The sequence below is a fragment of the Octopus bimaculoides genome, chromosome 11 (genome assembly GCF_001194135.2).
Source record: "Octopus bimaculoides isolate UCB-OBI-ISO-001 chromosome 11, ASM119413v2, whole genome shotgun sequence".
NCBI lineage: Eukaryota > Metazoa > Mollusca > Cephalopoda > Octopoda > Octopodidae > Octopus > Octopus bimaculoides.
The window spans coordinates 66211591-66234877 of NC_068991.1; the positions used below are offsets into that span (position 1 = coordinate 66211591).

General features: G+C 34.0%; 1 protein-coding gene across 1 annotated transcript in view; it reads right to left on the minus strand.

Annotated features, from left to right (window-relative positions):
- Positions 1 to 8929: 8929 nt before the first annotated feature.
- The window catches only part of LOC106879700 (calpain-A), a 159322-nt gene continuing 144964 nt past the window's right edge, over positions 8930 to 23287 (minus strand). Inside the window, exons 15-20 of the mRNA XM_052972000.1 lie at positions 22752 to 22810; positions 20091 to 20159; positions 18917 to 18995; positions 17621 to 17737; positions 16533 to 16591; positions 8930 to 13634 (exon numbers count right to left, since the gene is read on the minus strand). Coding sequence (XP_052827960.1) covers positions 13608 to 13634; positions 16533 to 16591; positions 17621 to 17737; positions 18917 to 18995; positions 20091 to 20159; positions 22752 to 22810 — 410 coding nt within the window. The 3' untranslated portion in view covers positions 8930 to 13607. The remainder of the gene's footprint in view (positions 13635 to 16532; positions 16592 to 17620; positions 17738 to 18916; positions 18996 to 20090; positions 20160 to 22751; positions 22811 to 23287) is intronic.

Below are 23287 nucleotides of genomic sequence, written 5' to 3' on the forward strand. Positions count from 1 at the left end.
GTGAGTTTGTTAATGAAATTACAGTTTTTATTTAGTCTCTTATATGAAATATACAAATTACTTCGTGTTTGTGTTTGATTACATATTTTTTTACTAGGCCTGAACTCTTAATCTTTAAATTTACATTGCTTTTCTTTGCTTAGTAGATGTTGCTTGGTTTTTCAATCTCCTTGCTTTGAATAGCTGAAATTTTATTAGGTAAGAAAACTTCTCTGATTGAAATGTGTTCTTCCAACTATGAGTAAACTATTTCAGTGTTAAACATTATACATGTTTGTATAGACCATTGTGCTTGCTGCTGTTGTGCTTTGAACATTGGTACAGGTGGGGCAGGGGGTAATTCTATGATTATTTTTGAATTGCTACATCTGACTAGTCATCACTCATCTTTGTCCATCTTCAATGGTTTTGGCTTACCTCAGTTTCCACTTTGTACATCTTTAGTACCTAACTTACCCATTTGTGTGTAGAATGATCCACTAAGAGATTTCAAATACCACAGAACCTTCAGAACCATTTACTTCAAGTTGCTCAGTGGATCTTTCTGTAAATGGCTTTTGTGTAACCAGTTTTCACCCTCAACCTTTGCATTCCTTCTTAGTCATCACTGGTTCACTCAGTGATTTAACCTTTGCATAGGATCTGATTAATAAAAGTAAGAATTCAATACGATCACTCATTTTGAACTAGTTGTCATAAATTAGCATTTTAGTTTTAGTGTTTTAAGCCAAATTTCCTCGAATCGTGCATTGTTGAGTAATATAAAGAATGACCAAGCTGTAATCATTCTTGAAAACTTATTTTTATAATCTGCTTAGTTGAAATTTCTGAAATATAATTTTGGATGAGGTTGATTGAAGAGAAATAGTTCTGTAGACATGTTTGACTGTGGCTAATATTTGAGACAAATTGGGTTTAAAATGGTACTAAGTGTTGTGGTCAGTATATTTATAATAAATAATACAGAAAAAAAGTATTGATTTATCTGTGGGGGAAGTAGTAATACTAGCAGGTTGATCTCTGGTTCAAAACATACACACTGCATATACGCTTACATAATTCAGACAGTCACATGATTAATCTAAATATCTTTTGTTTGGAAGAGTGTCAGCATATGACTGCTTTAGTTTATCACAAGATGAGTTCGAAATGTATGCTTTTCAAGTCTTAGGCCAGCAGTCTATAGGGGAATGTATTTTTACTTTTATAAATCTTATGCTAAATATGACTTTAGGGGAAAAAACTATCATCTTTTAACAGCAGGAATGGTAGCTTCCAGTTTTCTTTGAATCCATAATATTTAATCATAATTTTAATAAAAAAAGAAAATGTGTAGAAGATATTGAGCATGTGTCCATGAAATTTGTAAAGTCTTCATCAATTTATATGACCTTGTCCCTATTTTTCTTTCAGCCATATTTGTTTTCTACTCAGTGATACTGGCATATTGCAAGTAAGCATTTGTCAAGTGTCAATACTTTTCTACACATAATTGCTAATGTCATCTCTTCTGCACATGTTGATCATTTGCAAAAAGCATCATCAAAAACCATACTTCAAAAATGTAAAGTCTTTACAATCAGATAAATGAAAAATAAAATTTTAAATATAAATAGAATTTTTTTTTTCTTCCCCTGAAAACAAAGTCAGCTTGAAAGCCTTACTGATGGTGGTTTCAGTAATCAAAGGTACATTGTACATTGCATCACAGTCTAATGGGAATGACTGTTTATTAATTGGATTGAATGTAATTGTTTATGATGTCAGTAACTGTAATTTGCAAATATGTTATGTTCCTGTCTGTTGCAGAGTGCTGTACCATGATTGCTGCCACAGTATTGATTAGTAAGATTATGAAGGTAATTACATGTCTCTCTCTCTCTCTCTTGTAAAAGAGGGGATAATGTTACAGTAGCTGAATAACTGTGTTGTTGTACTTAAGAACTTCAGCAGTCTTGAAGGAAATGATGACCTATCAAACCTAAAAGTAAGAAAGGTCAATACTATTGAGCAAGATTGCAGCTAAAATGTTATTCAAAATTTGTAAATTCTGTAAATAGATAGGTCAATGAATGTGAAGTTAAGGAGAATCTGTTTCTTTATTATATAGGGAAAGCATCTCACGGACATCCTAGAAAAATGTAAATGACATTCATATATTTCTGAAGGTCAGAAGTAGAATTAGATGAAGTGTCCGAGTAGTTCCTTTTTGTCTTCATTCTAGTTTCTTCTAATTCTGTAGAAAAAGACTAACTTTTTACCTATGTTTGTAGGTTGAATCTTGGTCAATTTTGAAATCTGTTCCTAATTTTGTTATTGTGGAAGCTTGACTGAAGCGGAGCCTGTAAAGTGAAGACGTAACTTTCATGTGTTGCATCTATTGCAAGGCATTCTGGTGTAGATCAGGCGTCATTGAGCAACACTCAAGGAAATATTTAAAATTTGTGTTGCAGTCATCTCAGCTCTCATCAATTAAGACTTAGTATAGAAGCTGTACAGCTGTTTACAGATGAGTTTTCTCTTCTAGTGACACAGGTGGAAATTATTGGAATATCGGTTTTGTCATTTTTTGTGAAAATCTCAGAATCTGATATATAAAAAACAATGTCTAAAACACTTCATTGATAAAGGTTTTTTTTTTTTTTTTTTTTTTACTACATCATCATCATCATCATCAAGTATTTATTACTCTTAATCTTACTATGGGACATGATATAAAAATCACCTTATATCCCATAATTCCTGCAATGGCTGATGTGGAGAATGAATTTACCAACTTAATGGCCAATTTTTCACTTGTTGAAAATAAATTGTGACTATGATTATGTAAGGAATTGTGACTGTAATTGTATAAAGAATTCATCGCAGATGGTTTCATTTGAGACGGGTTTGCTTCAGAATGTTTAGTTAAAAGTTCTGTTTGTGTCCATAATCACCATTTTGTTGAAAATAAATTGTGACTGATTATGTAATTTTCTCTATGCCACCAGCAGTGTAGACTAAGTGGGCACAATAATACAATTAAAAGATGTAGTTGTTAGAAAAATTGTGGGCAGTAATTCAAGTGTAGAAAAATCAGATCCTTCACATTTCAACCTTAATAGAAGCAAAGTTTACATATTTTGTGTTTACAAAGTCAATTGAGTGTTGTAAAAAAAAAAAATGTATTATACACATTTTTTGCAGATTAAAGTTCTACATCGAGTGTCTTACTAGTTAGCATAAATATTGCTACGTTGGTGAAAAATAAGCATACTTTTTAACAGGAAACTGACTGGAAATAACATTCAATAGAGAATAAGAAAAGATTTCATCAAGGCAGAATTCATAAGTATTTATGAAATCACTTAATCCCGTTTAATTATTTAAAAGGAGTAAATCTGCTCTCAGTACTTCTTGTGATGACCTTAACGTACATGCAGTCAAGTATTAATAGTTACTACAAGAAACGAAAGCAGCTTACTGTCTCTAATTGACAAACAGTTTCCCAAAGAAATGCTGCATGTTGCCATTGCTACATTAACAGCCTAAAAAAAGAATTTTGTAGAGAATTTAGAAGCCTGCCATCCCTAACAGAAGCAGTCTTCTAGAGTTGAAGAACTGTTTAATATTTAATAAATTTTAATTTCATTGAATCCAGCCAATCTCTCACATAAAGTACTTGGGCTGAAGCATGGGTTGCCTTGATCATGTCTATACAAGCACTTAAATGGGGCCTGTCTTATTTCTCAATTGTCCCTCATGCAAAAGTAAGAAAGGTAGATGTGAGTTTTTTGTCAAGGAATGCAACTTTCAAGTAAAATAAATATTTAAAAAAATTTCATTGTGAATTGGGGACATTTGAACAACAGCAGTAATCCTGAATATGATGGCTGCAATAGTATCTTAATTATCTTCTCTCATGAAGGAAAATTGAAGAAAAACATGAGTACAATCAATTGTTGGTACCACTGAAACACTTTGTTGTTTGAGAGATGTCTGCCATCTGTAGTCTCAATAAGGTGAACATAGGTGCTGGCATCCAGTAGCAGTGTTCGATTGAGGTAATAGAAACTGTTCAGTTAGTTTCCATGTTGTTTCAGTGTTGTACAAATAACCTAACAGGAACAAGACACCAGCAATTAGGGCTGAGTTATGACCTTGACTTATGTCTGTGTGCATATTGTAATTGAAAGTGGTTGTTTGTTGAAAAAAATGTTGATTCAAACTACCTGAACAATGTCATTTATAATGGTAAAGGGAACATCAGCTCAAAAAGTTCAATACTCTAAAATTCTTGTATGATGGGTGTGGCTTCTGGTTCTCCTATATAATGATCTCTCATGCTAATGTAAGTACAAGTATCAGAAGAACAAGAGCTTTAAGTCCTGGAACTGAGCGTAACAAGTGTACCCAAGGGGCTTTGGCATGCTAATAATCTCATGCAGTTTTTGACCCAAAGGCGTACATCTTGATTAATTCCAGGTTGCTTATACCTTGCAGTCATTGATTTTTGAGTTTGTGTAGTATGTTAAAAACTTCAACAGTCAAGAGATGTACGTGGTAATCTATGTAATGTATCACACCTTTATCAATGAGACATAGCAACGGAAGTTCCTCATTGGCCATTCATGTGAGATCAATACATGAGGTAGTGTGTAGAGCACCAGGTTGCGACAATGCATCGGACTCGGTATTGTTCTCACCCAAGATTTATCAAATATCCAAAGTAAGTTGAGATAATCCAAGTCCCACAGTTCCCTAGAACTGTTGGTCTGGTTTTACATGCTGTGCAATATATGTTTGTCTTGTATGGATAGTAAATTTCCTGCCTTCCAAGTAGTGTTGAAGATGTTCTACAAACCAGTTGCATATCAAGAGCGTGTCATGTTCCCTGCACAGGCTTATACAACAAACCCCACAAAGTACCTCTCCTCCAGCTATGCTACTACTACAAATAATTATGTAACTAGTTACTTTTAGCCAATCTCATTACATCCTATTTCAACAGGCTTTACCTACTATAAAACAAGATACATGTGAGAGATCCTCAGAGAGCTGTCTCAACATTTGCAGCTTCTTTGAGATTGCTCTTGATGTGACTGAAAGCATTTTCACACACACATAGCCCTTGAAAAAGAATTTCATGAATACTTGGGATGCTTCTGAAATCAGTCTGTGAGTGGAGTTACTGTGGCTGATATTTATCATCATCATCATTTTAACGTTCATTTTTCCATGCTCACATGGCTCAGATGGAGTTTGCAGAAGCAGGTTTTCTATTGCTGGACTCCCTTTCTTCCACTAGCGCTCAACCGTTTCTAAGCAAGGTAATATTGCCGATGGCCAGATGTGTCTTTCCTGAGACAGTGCTGTATGATCGTAATGCTTGTTTATAATTATCATGCTGTGTCAAGACAAAGAGTCATCAACTCGCGCACCTTTTTATTATATATATATATATATATATATGTGTGTGTGTGTGTGCTTTCAATTTGCATCTAGCATATCCACATATGAGACTTTGGTTGGCCTGGGGCTATAGTAGAAGTACCCACTTACTCAAGGTGTCATGCAGAGGGACTGAGCCCTGAACCATGTGGTTGGGAAGAAAGCTTCTTACTGCACAGCCATGTCTATCTGCTCATGAGAAAAAATTTAAAATTTACAACATCCACAGATCATAATTATCAAACTATGGTGGAATGAAAGGAGTTGCTTACTATGGTTACCTACTTAAATGGAGAAATGCCTTTATCTGTAGACTTTACACCAAACTGATGCTTCATTGCATTGCCAGTAATACCATACTTGGTTGTGTAGGTGATGCTATTCTGGTGATTTGCTACCAATTAACAAGCTATAAGGCAAGTCATTAGTCACTTGGTTTATAAATCATTAAAATATCTGTTATGATCTGCAATTGAAATAGCATGTGGTTAAAATGGTTGTGTCCAAAGAAAGCTATGCTTGTACCTTTATAGTGAATTATAATCTGTAAATGGAAGTGTTTCTCATCCATTTTTTTACTGATGGATCCCTTTGACTCCTATTTTATTCATGGACTCTCCTAGCTGTTTGTTTAAAAAAAAATCCTATTTTTATAATTAAATATTAGGAATTGCGTAAAAAAAATGTTAAAATATTTTGTGTATTAAAGAATAATCGATTAATAAATTGATTTTATCAACAAAATGGACCCTGGTTAAAAACCACCGGTCAATGGTTTTGAGGTGAATTATATATTTTTTTATATTTTACTTATTTCAGTTAGACTGGCCAGGCTGGGGCTCTGCCTTGAATAGAATTTTAGTCAAATGAATCGACCCTGGTGTTTATTTTCTTTTTTAAGCCTGATATTTATTCTGTTGGTCTCTTTTGCAGAATGGCTAAGTTACAGGGATGTAAACACACCAACACTGGTTGCCAAGTGGTGGTGGTTGAGAATAAATTCAGACACAAAGACACACATATATGATGGGCTTCTTTTCTTTCTGTTACCAAATCCACACGAAAGTCTTTGGTTGGCCTAAGGCTATAGTAGAAGACACTTGTCCAAGGTGCCACGCAGTGGGACTGAACCCAGAACCATGTGGTTGGAAAGCAAACTTCTTAGCACACATTCACACCTATGCCTGTATAGTTAAAATGATTATATTTAGAATCTTGTACCACAATTACATTCATTCAAGACCAAAAATAAAGTTAATTTTGCATCTAATATAATAAATGTAGAAACTAATTTCTGTGTGTCAATGTGTCACACTTTGACCCCCTCTCACAGTATTCATTGACCCTTCTACTATTGCTCATACTGGGTTGAGAGTAGTAGGCATAGAGACAGTGAGGGCGGTGGTGAAGATAGACAGTGAGAGAGAGAAATTTATGGAGAGTTGCTGATGTTTTTATTAAAAGTAGTTGTGTTGATGGTGGCAGTGGGAGTAGAGAAAGAAGGACTAAAACAGCGTATTGAATTAACATATGGAGTGATAGTAATAGTATGAGCTGTAGTTCTGACAGAGGGGGCGGCCAGAGAGTAAGTGATGTGAAAGACGGGGAAGGTGGCGAAGTTAAAGGTATTGATGGTGGTGGCCTCAGAAGTCTTGTGTGTATGGCAGATGTAGTGGTAATGGTGGTGGTATTGTTTATCATGCAGCTTTGCAATAAGTTCCAAGTTTATAAATTATATCGTTTTGATGAAAATTGTTCATTGCTTGAAAAATATAGTTCAGGTTTAATAAAATTTAATATGTACTCAATGCATGAAGTGTCATTGTTGGGCCCAAGGCCTAATGAAGAACCCTCCACTGGAGCTAGTTTAAGAGCCACTTGATAGGGTGGCTTTTAGGCTAGTCTCTTAATATGTCTGGATATTAAGGGACAGTTGGAACCAAAAACGTCCCTGAAACCTGAAATACCATTGCTGGAGCACCCAAATGGCGCACCAGATTAGTATATTGACAAGGTAGCTATGAGGGGGTCACACAACTGTAGAGCTAGCATGTCTGTCACATTGTTAGTGCATATATCATAACATCATGTGTTTAGCCTGAATCATGCAGATAGTGATGCATTTTTAGTGCATCTATCATAGGTGATAACAACAATGCTGTATTACATGTGCAGCTAACACAAGTCATGTTGACATTAGTGCAGGCTTAGTACATCCAGTAGCAGCCAATGCACCACTGCTTTATTCTGTTGGATAAATCACTGGTGCCTTGTCTCATGTGGCTTCATGATCCATGCTCTGACAATGTAGTTAGTTGTCTGCATGGCCAACATGAAATGCCTTACCAATTCAGCAATGTCAATATAACCCATGTAATGATGCAGCTATCAGCATCATTAGTGAGATATTTCCAGTAATCAAGATTTGTCTTGATATTTAAAAAAAATTTTGCTTGTTATGAGGAGACCACATTGGGAAACATTATTCAAGATGTGATGAAGAAGCAAAGACAACAATAGGATGATAATGTCTGGACCAGAAAAGTTCTAAGGATCCAAGAGTATGTCTTGCAGCAGACCATTTTGACTTTATTGTTAATGTGTACACTCCAGCTTTGGTTGTTTACAGTTGCATCTAAGTCTCTTCTGATTGACAAGAATCAGACCGATCAAATACAGCTTTTCTAAAGTTGAGCTCAAATTTGTCCTTGTTTAGCAAAAAAAGTATTCCTTCCCCTGTCCATTGAATCACAGCAGTGCGTAACTGGTACTTAATTTATCGACCCTGAAAGGATGAAAGGCAAATTCGACCTCGGCGGAATTTGAATTTAGAACGTAACGGCCAACGAAATACCGCTAAGCATTTTGCCCAGTGTGCTAACGTTTCTGCCAGCTCACCGCTTGCTCAAAGGTTCTGAGTTCAAGAACCATTAAAAATGACATTTAAATAACACCAGGAAGACACCTAGGAGTCACTATCTAGGTAGGCCCAGCTTCCTGAGTGTGTCAGGAACAAATGGGACAAAACACTTGTTTGGCGAGAGTTCTTTCTTTCAAAATTTCTCTTGCTCACCTGTAGCAAGTTTCCACTTACTATTGTAAGATATTAAACTAGAAATGTGTTAAGGTTAGTTATTCAGCTTGTAAGAATTTTGGTTGTTACAATGCTTTAAATCTGAATGAAAAGATAGGCTAATAGCTGTTCCATAATGATAATGCAACTCTAGAATTTATCAGAATTGCCCACTAGATGGTAGCTGTTTGGCAAAAGTTGATAATATATAGCAATGAAGTAGAAACAGAGATGAACTTAAGATATATATTGGAGCAACTGAACTAACAACAGAAAAAATGATTTTATAAGCATAAGCATTCTTTTCTCAGCCCTGATAAATAATGTGTAACTGTTTTGTTAAAAATCATATGGTTCTTGCAAGAGATAAATACCCACAAATTCAGAACTATTTCTATAAATTGAAATGAAGTCACTAAAACAATGAATAGTTAATAACTTTATTCATGTAATAATCAAAACAATAATTGTAAATAATTTTATTGCATAAAAAAAAAAATCAAACAATTGTAATAATTAAATGACACGCAATAAAATGTATTGTAGTATTGTATATGTGTGTATTTATACATACATATATATATATATACACACACATATATACATATACAATACAAAAAATTACATAGGGTTTATAAAAACAAAGAAAGCACGTAAAATAATATACCTTAATTAGCAAGAAGCCTTAGACAGATTGAGTTGAGTGTCTTGCTTAAGGAAACAATGCAGTAATGTCTGCAGTAGGATTTGAACTTGCAACACACAGTAATCTTGAGTTCACAACCTTCAACAACCTGGCTACTGCATCTCATGATTGTGAAATAATTGAGCATTTATAAAAGTTTCAACAAAAAGTTGTAGGCAGGTGAGTTAGTGCTGTATTAAAATTACTATTATGGTGAGTCTATAGTGCTTGGTGTTGTACATGTGAGTGTGTTTTATATGCATTTGTTTCAATGGCTGTTTCAGAATTTGAAATTATTAAAAGTGTTGAAATAAGTGCATCTACTAGTTGTAATGATGTCTTCATTTTGTTTGTTGCTTTCGTTACATCTCAGCCTTCTACAAGTGTCTGCACTGCACTTAACCAATGCCTTTATCCACTATGCTATTCCCGTAGGCAGTGTCAGAGTGAATTTTTAAGGCTTTCTAATCTCCATTGATGTCTGATGTTGGCTCCGTACAAAAGTGCATCTATAGTTGAATGTTCTCCCTTGTGGCTGATCAGGTAGTTATAAATGAAGCCTGTGTAGGTAATATGCTTCCACGGGCTAAACTGATGACTTTACTATCAGTGATCCAATAATATCATTTGAAGGAAACTTAAGTCCCTCATTGATAATTCTTTCTATGAGATTCTTTAAAATTCAATAATAAAAAAAAATTGTTTCTAAAATAAGAAATAAAATTTCTTTGAAATTCAGACATTTTTTTCTTCTCTGCTTGGATTCTATACTGAATGCTACAAAGTTTTAGTGTCATACTTTAGGTTGACTATACAGATCTGAGATTCAATATTCTGCTTTTTTTTCTTGATACCCTTTTTCCTTTTCACTATGTTTAAACAATTGGAAATGCAAATGAAACAGAAAGTGTAAGAAAGCTTGACATTTGTCAGATGTCAGCTTATTTTCATGAGTGTATAGTTTATTTTGTGTTTTATCTTGAGAGAAACTCTTCAGTTTCAAGTGTAGGGTATATAAAGATTATTCCAATATAATAGATGCATGATATATGTCCTTAATACTATTACTTTGTATATGCATATATATATATATATATATTATGAATGTGTGTGTTTAATTTATTGACTTCTGTATAACTTGTGTATAACAGATTATGTTATATTAACTATTATCCATATGTCAATGATAATGTGAAGTTTTTAAAGTTTTAATATTAATGTTCCAAGAAAATTAACCAGAGAACAAAAAGGAATCAATAATAATAATAATGTGTTATAAAGATAGAATTATAATTTAGAAACAGTTATTAACTGTAACTAAAATTAATGAAACTATTGCTATTAACTGTGATAAAACAAGTTGATATTGTATTTGAATATGTGATAAAATAAGCAGTTTAAAGATATCAACAGCTTTTTTTAGTTAAATGGAAAAGAAAAAAAACAAACAACTGAGCTATAGAAAATATCTCTAAAAAAAAAGTGGGCAGGGAAACAATTTTTCTGGGGTTTTTTATGTGTGTATGGCGACATATATTTTACAGCAGTCTTTGCCATTAAAAATTAAAAGAAAAATATATTTTTATAGAAGTGTGCAATCAAAAAAATATTTGGAAATATTTCATATCAAAACACCTTTCCTGTGTTTCATTTAAATGCTAAAGTAAAATAATAAAATGGGGAGGTATACGAGGAAACGAGTTAAAAACTGATCTAAGAAAAAGAGAGAAACAAACATACAATAAAATTATATGTATCCCATACGTATTATATATATATATATATATATATATATATAATATTTAAAATTAAATAACAATATAAATCCAAGAGGGACAGTTTGAAAACAAATGATAAAGAGAAAAATATATTGTTAATACTTGTTTGTTGGGACAAGTTAATAATATGCATAACCTTTTTAAATAATGTTATTGGATTAAAATAACCAGTAGCAACAGATTGAATAATAATTAATAATAGTCTGAGGGATAAGATTAGTATAACAATGATTAAAACACATAAATCGCTTTATACTGAAAAGTGAAAACGGCTACAGACAAGCAGTTTAGACAAGCCTTATGTATACTACTGAATCTTTGTAGTTTTAATAATATTAATAATAATGATACAAGTAATAATAGTAATAACAATAATAATAATAATTATTATAATATTGATGATAGTTTCATGCAGAAGTTAAGAAGTAAACAGCATATAAAATTCTTTTATGATAAGGCACTTGGAGAAGTAAGTTTTGGAAAAGCCTTGATAAGTCTTCCTAAATGGCAGGATACTAGAGAATGGATTTTTATACAAAGAAACCATAATTTAGAGTAACATTCTTGAGAAATTTGGATGGAATACTCTTGGGTTGAGTAAAACAGACGCAATCATATTTGTTTTAATAGAAACAGTTAATTATAGAAATTTAGGTTGTCTAACTTAAATTAACAGTAATGGTAAAAATGATATCAATATTAAGCAGGAAGTCAGCTTTTATATGTGTGTATATATATATGTATATATATATATATAATCCATGATGAATCATAAAAGAAAATCATCATTTAATACCTCCATAGAAACTGCTCGAGAACTTTAGTTAAATTAAGTAGTTTTCACTTTATACCTCACATTTGTTTTAAGGTTTAACATCTTTTAAACCTCATTTTGTTCACAAGAAATAGAGGAAATGGAAGTAGATTATAAAAGAATTATTTATCTCTAGAATAAAGAAATAGAGTAGGATTTTGGTTATTCCTTTATTTTCTTACTGGTTTCAGTCATTGGACTGCGGCCATGCTGGAGCACCGCCTTCTACGGAACAGTCGATTAACTCGACACACATACTTATTTTATTGACCTCGAAAGTATGAAAGGCAAAGTAGACCTGGGCGGGATTTGAACACAGAATGTAAAGGTATATAACTAAATCTTTATTTTATTTTTTTTTTTGTCTTTGAACTGTAGACAACAAAGGGCAGTTGAATTCTTGCGCTCTGCTTGTACAGTCTTTTGAGAACAAAAGAGTATTTTAAGTTGCTTTATCTCATTGCTATTTACATTAGTAAATATCTTTAAGATCGTTTGATAGCGGAAAAAAAAAAAGTCTTAATTTGAATTATGACAAGACTGTGGAGTAAGATTATCATTGCATCAAAGATTGAAGGTAAAGTAGTTAAATATAAGAAGCACAATATAATAGATATAAGGTTAGGCTAGGTGATATAATATGGAAAAATATCTAATAAAAGTAGATTATAGTGAAGGATATTGCTGAAGAGATATCCAGAGATATATTCTCTGACGGATATTTTTTTTACTAAAGGTATGTGCAATCATGCAATTACAATAAAGAAATAGTTTTAAAATATAAATTTCGGAGAACAACTACAAATATATGAAAAATTTAACGGAGAAAATAATTACTGTGTAAATTTTAAATATTTTAGTAGGTTTTTTTTCTTTTTAAAAGGCATAATTTGACTAAACTAAATTCTAACTATATTATTATTGAGAAGGAAAGAGAAAGTGCTTCAGAAGTCTGTGGCACTGAAAGGCCTCTTGCAAAAGTGTCTTTGCTGGAACACTTTGCGGGCAACGGCCAGCTAGCTTTTTTGCATAGTTTCTGCAGTGATCATTTTTAACATTGTTGATAATAATAATTTTAATAATAATAATAATAATGACGATAATGATAATCAAAATAATCCAGGATATTAAGAAGAATAATTCTATATAAAAAAAAAAAAAAAAGGGAAAAGATTCAATAGAATAATTATTTTTTTGATGATTTTTCCATGAGTGAAAAATAGTTGGACATAACTGCTGAGATAAAAAAAAAAAACAAAAAAAAACTACCATCACCAAACAGGTAAATTATCATAAATAAAGAGCCATGTTTCATTACATTCATAGCAACATAACAGTATTAGACAAAGATCTTTTTAACATTAAAAACAATTGTAATTGTTTACCACACAATCAAATAACATAATTATGGATTATTATTTTTTTGTTCGATTTTTTTTTTTTTTTTTTTTTTAAATCATGGACAAACACATTGATGAGAAATCAAAATCACAGGAAATGCAATAATTAATCCCAAGTTTCAGAAGTAGCGAACGAAGCAAACCTCTGGAACATTATCAAATGCAGAGATTCTTGTGTTATTACAGTATGAAAAGGAGATATTAAGAATAGAAAAATATGACGCTATGGTTTATTGAGAAGCCAGCAATATGTTATGTACAGAAGTTTGCTGGTCTTCAATACCTCTTTGTGATTTATCAAAAAACTTACTACAAAACAGACATGACAAAAAAGACACAGTTATAAATATATATATATATATATATATATATATACAAGCAACAGTAATAGACGTTGGTTGGTGATGGATACTTCATTGCAGTTCCTTTAGGAATACATGGTCATCTGGACGAACTGAAAGAAAAAAAAGATATGGTTTACTGTAGCAGTTTTGTTGTGTTTAGTGTTTATAATAAGCTTAAAAAATGCAAATTGCTTGTACAGTGAGCATTTATATTTCAGCTTTCTTTAAACAGACAATATTTTAATTATTAAAAAGTAGGTAAATATTTCGTAATGGACCTGTTGGTACCTCAGTGTGAAATAGTTTTTTTCCACAGGTCTTTTCAAGTGCATTCAATGTATCTGATTTGCAAACCCACCGCAAGCTACTTTTTTCAGAAAAGGAAGGGGTGATGGGAACCTTGGAGTTTCCTGGGCAAACTCTGAGTTTCACACCAATGGAATTTTGTTTTGCAGGATTTATTTTCTTTTCCAGGTTATTTCACATGCTTTCAATGAATGTGACATCAAAATCATGCGTACATGGCTCCTTTCCTCAGAAAAGGAAAGATTTGGCTGTTCTATCTAGCATGCTCTGCTACCACGTAACAACTATTTATGATAAAGGACCTGAAATAGCTGGTACATGGGAGCAGGGTATGCTAGAAATAGCAGCCAAATCTTACCTTTTCTGGGGAAAGAAGCTGTTTATGTGTGATTTGTTGAAATCAGGCAAAATAACTTGGAAAAGAAAGAAAAAAAAAACTTATGAAACAAAACTCTGAGGTCCCCACCACCCCTCCACACTTTCTTTTGTGGCTTGCGGCAGGTTTTGAGGGGAGATATGTTGAATGCACTTGAAAAAACCTGTGGAAAAAATTATTTCATACTGAAGTATGAATGGGTCCTTTACAAAATATTTACCCAAGATCAGGAAGGGTCGATGAGACTGATAAAGTAAGGGCTGAGCATCTAGCAGAACAGAGAGAAAGAGACAGAAGCAGGAGAGATCAGAAATTGGACACTCGGAGAGCTGAGCATCTGGTGAAACAGGGAAAGAGAGAAAAGCAGGAGACCTCATAAATCTGATGCTCATGTGAATACAAATGGAATAAAACAAGTTCTGCATGAATTGGATCATGGGTTACAGAGATATGCAGTTTTCTCGGGTACCTTTATAAATAGCCAAACAGGTGTGGAATGGGAAAAATGCTTTGAAAGTAAGGTACCATTGAAATGTGAATATAAATGGAATAGCACAAGTTTCATGTAACTCAGACCACAGATTACCGAGATACGTGGTTTTTTCAGGTACCTTGAACTATTGGTGACCCAACGGGTCACGGGTAGTGTAGTCTAGCCTAGTATATATATATATATATATATATATATATATAGGACCTGTTTAATTTGTGTTCGTGGGAAGAACCATTTTAACGATGCGTACTGCCTTAATTCTTCGAAACGCCAGGATTTTAATGGTGGCAGCTGATGAAGGGGATGTTTCTATGTGGCCTGCTTGTTTGTTGCACCTTGTTTACCATTTTGTCCATGTTCTTTTGCCATGTCATGTACCCAGTTATGTATCTATATGTACATGTGGATGAAGGTATATACATACATGTACATATATATGCATATACTCATATATTGTTTATATATATATAGGTCCTCAGTCAAATCGTCCAACCCATGCTAGCATGGAAAGCGGACGTTAAACGATGATGATGATGATGATATATATATATAGCTATATTCACGATCTGGTAGTGTGTACCAACAAACAACCCTTTTACTCTTTGAGTAGGATATGAAGGATGTGACAACTGGAGGGCGAGAGGGTTGCACCAGCTCTTGGCTGGTACTCATTTTCAGCTCAGAAGACTGGAACAATGTGATATGAAGTGCCTTGCTCAAGGATACAATGTGCTGCCCAGCTCAGTCCCATTGTGTGTACAACATTTCCTTACATTGTGGACTATCCTTTATGAAAGCAGAGGATGTCAAAGAAGATCTGGCTTTAAACAACAACAACAGTAGCAGTAGGTACTTACTTATCCAATCATTAAATTCTTGAAATAGGAATAAAGAACAATGGAATAGATAATGTAAGGTTCTTTTTTTAGTGTGACACTTATAAGCTTAAAAGCTAAGCTAGAAATAGCAGAGACTCTTTCTCAAATCACATTCTACTGTTTCAAAAAGAGAAGGAGACATGTATGCAAGCTAATGCAGTTCTATATGTACATTAGATCTTAAAAAAAACACAGGTTGATCAAGGCCTGAATATCTTTCATCACTAGTGTTATGTCTCAAGCTACTGCTATCTAGCACCTTCGGATGATCTCTACTCAACTGCTACTCAACACTCCTACCATGGCCAGACTACCTCTATTTATATGTCTTGGAAGATCCTACTTCTTCGCCTGGGGTGTTGACACAACAATTAGTCTGTTCAAATTGGGATTAACCTGGGTTATACAATAACAACAACAACCATCAATTTGCAGGTTTATGCTATTCTTTTCCTTCCCTGCTTGCCATTCATTGTATCATCTGTATTCCCTCCCTCTAGCAATCTGTTGCTCACCTAATACTCTTGTGAACTTGCCTGAGCCTCTACCCCTATCCCCTTCACCTATTCCTCTATCCCCATCCTCTTCATATTCACCCTCTTGTAACTTGTGAGTATGTCCTCACAACTTATCACCATAAAATTTCCTCCATCTGGGGTAGCCATATATCTGCTCTACAGCAAGATACCTATTCCCATCTCTGTCATACTCCTGTCGTTCAACACCTAGCCAATTCTCTCAACATCCTCTTCCATCAAGGGATCTTAAAGCACCTAGTACACTCTGAAAAGTGGTTGGCATTAGGAAGGGCATCTAGCCATAGAAACCAAGCCAAATCATGCATGGAGCTCAACGCAGTCCTCTGTCTTGGATTTTGTCAAACCATTCAACCCATGCCAGTATGAAATACAAATGTTAAATGATGATGACCAGTAAAGGAAGGAAAAAAACTTACGTTATTAGCAGAGAGAGCGATGACTCCAGTTTTTCCTGTATCATAGGTAGCAAATGAAGCTGAAAATAGATATACAAAAATACATGTTAAAATAGAAGTGAAGCTCTTAATTCTCAAAACCCAAATATATGAATAATTTGTGGTCGATTGGGGAATGGTGAAGTCAAATTAATCTCAATACATTACTGATAATTATTTTATCACCCTCAGATTTATAAAAAGACAAAACCAATCCCAGCTAAGATTTGAACTCAGAATTTAGACAAACAAAATTCAATACTGCAATGAATTTAGTTGGTTTTTCTAGTCTATTTTTACATTCAACTCCCAATGCATTGATTGAATTTTTGTTTACTAATGTGCGGGTGATAAAATATGCGAACCATATGAAGATCAATTCTCACAACATCTTTCTATTGGCCAGTAAATTCTCCACATTTCACATGACATCATGCATGTATGATGTCATGTGAAATGTGGAGAATTTCAGAAAGAACACCACCATTCAAAAATGAATTAGCTTGACTCTGTGTCTCAAGAACCCATGCATAGAAACAACTAAACTCAGTTGCTGTGCTTTGTCTTCGTCTTTCAATTGCTAATTTCTCATCTATGATTGCAGGTCCTACACATAGTTGCAGTGCCAGCTAAATGATGAATTTCCCAGACTAAGTTTGGCAAAAATGTAATTTGTTCTGTGAAGTGGGAAATCTCAAGACCAAGTATTCTATGTCTTGCATTTCATTCCCTACTGCCATCCTACTTTCCAATGATAGCGGCATTTCCACTCTTTACAGGGCTTCAGGATTTCACCGTGACCCTGGCAGGGTGACTGATGGGTACTATACCTTATTAAAAGGCTACCCATGATTTTGTGTGAGACTGCTTATTAAGTATTCACAGCTAACCAGTATATCTACTAACCATTTCCCTATCTGCAAACTGAGGAGCCGATGGATGGGAGTTACTGTCGCCAAACCGGTAACTTTACAGTAAAGTTTAATTGCATTTTTCTTATCTGCTGGGTCAGAGGGAAGATGTAAACTATTATGACTTAAAGACAAGTAAGTGAAGAAACATTAACTCACTGAGCATTGATTTCAGACGAATAGCACACACAATGAAGTCCACAAATGTGATTGAACCGTCCTTGTTACTGTACCGCATTACCAACGCTTGGAAGTTATTGTTACTCAATCTGAATCCTGAAATATAATAGAAAATATGATTAATACACGTGTATATATATATATATAGCGAATGAATACAAGAGCACAACACACAGCCTAGTATGGGAATTGAACTCACTACCTTATGATTGAGGGTCTGACACTCTAACCAGATAGGTGGAAGAACATTGTAGAAAGCAAAGGAGAGTATGCTTTAGATTAAAAAAGAACTTTATCTTAATTTTGAAAAATAAAAGGAGTATAAAAAAGCACATTATTTATGGGATGACCCTATATATATTAATCAATGGAATTCCAACAAAGTCAGATTTTCACATTTTATTATTTACAATTGTCAGTTGTGGAACACAACTGTCTCTACTACTACATAAACCTGGCTCTAGCTAGAAAAATAAAGTTACAGAAGCATTGATAACAATTCAAAACCAAAAAAACTTGTGAGAGTAAGGCCTTCTCACAGTGAAACAAAATCTGAATGGTTCGGTAGACCACATCCTGCATTATATGTCAGGCCTCTGACCAGGAACCCACAGGGGAGGCAGAAGGGAGGATATTGTAACAGCTGGAAGCAAGATACTGAAGCAGAGCTGAAAAAAGCAGGGATCTGACTGGAGAGAAGCAGAAAAGTTATCCCAGAGTTGAGGGCAGAGGAGAAAAGTTGTTGATGGTCAATGTTCCATAGGGAACATAGGTCTTAAGTAATTAAGTAATAAGAGGTGATTAGCTACTCGAACCATATGTTAATTAGATTAATTCCTTATATGAATCAATGAGTAAATAACTTTTATCATCATCATCGTTTAACGTCCGCTTTCCATGCTAGCATGGGTTGGACGATTTGACTGAGGACTGGTGGACCAGGTGGCTACACCAGGCTCCAAATCTGATCTGGCAGAGTTTCTACAGCTGGATGCCCTTCCTAACGCCAACCACTCCGAGAATGTAGTGGGTGCTTTTACGTGCCACCGGCACGAAGGCCAGTCAGGCGGTACTGGCAACGGCCACGCTCGAAATGGTGTATTTTACGTGCCACCTGCACAGGAGCCAGTCCAGCGGCACTGGCAACGATCTCGCTCGAATGTCTACACGTGCCAGGAAGGTGACGTTGGTAACGATCACGCTCAAATGGTGCTATTTACGTGCCACTTTGTAGATCATAAATTACTTCAGAATATAAAATAAATGTTTACTTACCAGCGCTATGTAGTGCAGAGCGAAGTTCATGAGAATTCAGGTTTCCACTGGAATCTGCATCAAAGTCTTTGAAGACGGACTGAAAATGAAGATGAAAAAAATACAATACATAAATGTCATTTTCTTTATATTTCAGGGAAGTCCTAAAAGGATACCTGACTGTTCTTTAATTCTATAATGCTTAGTATTCCTAAGCCATATGATTCCAAAGGGAACTTCTTAACCACATTATCATGAAAATACATCACACACCTTATAACCATATAATGCTATAATACATAATTATATAATGTTCATCATCATTATCATCATCAACATTTAACATCTGTTTCCCATGCTGACATGTAAGGAACTGGTAAGGCCAAGGGCTTCACCTGGTTCCATAGTCTGATTTGGCTTGGCTTCTACAGCTGGATGCCCTTCCTAATGCCAGTCACTTTACAGAGTGTACTGGGTGCTTTTTACATAGCTGTATTTTTACATGATGGCTATATTTCCTATTATATATGATCCAGACCTGAAACATATGTATTACACAATCTCAAAATATCACAATTTTTTTTTTCACTTTGTGATATTCATGGAACTATATCTTCATATAATGTCTTGTATTCTTTCATTTAACTATATTGCATATCATCATATAATGATATCATATACTTTCATATAATGATATCATGTCTTTATATAAACATATGTCACACATTTTTTTGTGGGAGTGGTATACCTTTTATAAATATGTGAACATACTTTAACAGATTAACCCATTAAAAATAATGAAGGGAGCCAGGCTAAGCTTTGTAGAAAGGACATTTATCCTAAAGTCCTATTAGTAGTTTGAAAATGCATTTAAAGTACAAAGACAGTATAGTGGGGGAGTTTTAAGCACATCTACCTACGTAACTTACCATCACTTGAATTTGAGATAAGTTTGAAGGAGATGGAGATGTTCAGATTGTCTGCATGAAATGTTCCAGAAGACTATGAGCATCATTGAGCTCCACAAAGTGAGAAAGGGAACTAGATATGTATCGCCAGAGTATATCCCATACTTTTGTATAATGCTATCATACACTTTCTCTTAACTATGTCAAACCTTGTCATATAAGTACATATACATCACACAAGTGTACAACGTATCATTATATATATTTTTCTTAACGTGTAAACATACCTTCCATCTGCGAAGATCTTTCCAAAGAGTTTTGAATTCCACAAATCCCAGTTTTCCAGACATGTCACCCTGAGCGTTATGTTAAGGACAAATTCTGGTAACTTTGAGAAAATAACATAAAAACAAAGATAAATCAAAATATTTTAAATAACCCCCAAGGTTCCATAATTTCCCTGTAAAGAAAGAAATGGAATAGTTGATTGGCCCTGTCTCTACTTCCACCACCACCACCACCACAACTGCTATGCCAGCATGGACATCGGACGTTAAATGATGACGACGATGATGATGTTTGGCTTCTATACATGCATGGATTGGATGCTTTCAAGGGGTCTGTTGAGTAAGGGGACTTTATCATGTACTAATACATGGTTTCTACAGCTGGATGCCCTTCCTAATGCCAACCAGTTTACAGAGCATACTGGGTACTTTTTTTATGGTACCAGCTCTAGCCATAATTGCCTAATTGGTATTTTATCTGTCCTTGTGATCTGAGTTCAAATTCTGCCATGATCAACTTTTGCCTTCCATCCTCTCAGGGTTAATAAAATAAATACCAGTATTGCCGGCCTTGTGCAAAGATTTAAAACCAATATTTACTTCAGATAATTATTATTAATGATGTATTCATTTTTTGGCAGCTGGGTGTGACAATTATGAGTAACGTATCATTAATTTCATAATGCACAATATAATTGAATTAATTAATTCTGTATAAGATTACATGTTTTCCTTATATGGAAATATAATTATCTCACCAACAGCAGTAGAGACTTATATAATTACTGCTGCATTAAGTTTTTGTCTGTACCAAATTGATTTCTCTCAAGGCTAGGATCACTAATTAAATTTTCGAGAAAAATTGTTATAAAATCATTAGGATAATTATCATACAGTGAGTGAAGGGATAAACCTGTTGTCAAGTTTATTTTGCAACTACAGGGTCATAGGTTTGACCTCACTGTGTGGTACCTTAAGCAGGTGTCTTCTGCAATAACCTTTGGTTTGCTGAGGCTTATACTTTTTGAGGGAAACTATAGTAAGCCATTACTCTTTTACTTGTTTCAGTCATTTGACTGCAGCCATGCTGGAGCACTGCCTTTAGTCGAGCAAATCGACCCCAGGACTTATTCTTTGTAAGCCTAGTACTTATTCTATCGGTCTCTTTTGCCAAACCACTAAGTTACGGGGACGTAAACACACCAGCATCGGTTGTCAAGCGATGTTGGGGACACACACACACACACACATATATATATACATATATATACGACGGGCTTCTTTCAGTTTCTGTCTACCAAATCCACTCACAAGGCTTTGGTCGGCCTGAGGCTATAGCAGAAGCCACTTGCCCAAGGTGCCACGCAGTGGGACTGAATCCGGAACCATGTGGTTGGTAAGCAAGCTACTTACCACACAGCCACTCCTACGCCTACCATTGTTTATATATATATGTATCATCTTCATTGTTTAACGTTCTTCTTCCATGCTGGCATGTGTTGGATGGTTTGACAAGAGATGGCCAGGCAGTAGACTGCACCATGCTTCTGTGTTTGTTTTGGCATGGTTTTTTCAGCTGGATGCCCTTCCAAATGCCAACCACTTTACAGTGTGGATTGCATGTTTTTTAAGTGGCACTTGCACTGGCAGGTCACATATAAAATTAATGTGAGCAGCTGGGCACAATACAAACCATATAGGCAAAATTTAGTTGTCACTAATTGCTACAAGTACATATATTGCTAGAAATACTAGTTAAACCACTTAGAGATGCATAAAAGCACATTTATATATATTGATAGGGTAGATAACTTCTCCATGAGTGAAGCAAAATTAGAACATTGGACTGCACAGTTTGATCCTAATGGGAATTGTCAAAAGTGTGCTTCCATTACTTCTATGGAACAGTTAATTCTCCCCGTCACACGGGACCTTGAAGATTGCTAGAAAGCAGGAAAGTATACTAGTCCTTATATATTTAATATTCAATATTTCATTTATTCAATAAGACAATCAATACTCCATTTCATTTTACTATATATACTATATATTCCATATTCTATATCCTACATTAATTTTATAAGAATATTAATAAAACAAAAAACAGAGTTGGAATTCTTTTGAATAATATATATATATATTTGACATATGTATTTATGGCTGATTTAGCGAAATGCCAAATCATTTAGTATAAAATTAATCTGGGCAGCTGGATGCAATATAAACTGTATGGGAAAAATTTAGTCATATTGCTAGAAATAGCAGTTAAACCACTTATAACTGAGTAAAAGTACATTTATATAAGAGAGAAAAGAATATATCACTTATATAACACTACATGATCTATGTTATTGTTCTTATTTAGCCCGATGTTATCCTAACATTGCAGATGGTATTCCAACCATGACTATTCCATCTTTTTTTCACACACAGTGTGGCAGAACTACATTATCCAATGTTTCCTGATTTTCTTTTTAATAAAAATATTGTGTAATAGGGAGACTTGACTGATATTTCTAGCAGGTTGGTTGATGATGTAGATATTGTCATGCTGTATAGAGGACACTCATGAACAGAAGACCAGAGGGGTCAGTCAGAATATAAAGAAATGAAATTAAATCTACTTTAAAACATGTGTAATTACTCTTTGAAAAAGGATACATCGTGCATCGCGACCATGCTACGACAAGCCTCAATTCCGAAACCTTCAAACTGAAACTCTGAAAACAGCAAAAGAGAAGTATTAATAATGATACAAGATAACATTCTGTACACATATATATACACATATATATATATATACACACACACACGCACACATATATATACATACATACATATATACACATATACATATACATATATACACACATATATACATACATACATACACACACACACATATATATACAAATATATATATATATATATACATACACACACACACACACACATATATATATATATATATATATATATATATATACACAGATAGATACATATATATGTGTATGTATATATATATATAAATATACACAGATAGATACATATATATGTGTTTGTATATATATATGTGTGTGTGTGTATGTATATATATATGCATGGCCACAGTCAAATGACTGAAACAAGTAAATGAGTATATATATATGTGTATATATATATATATATAATATATATATATATATATAATATATATA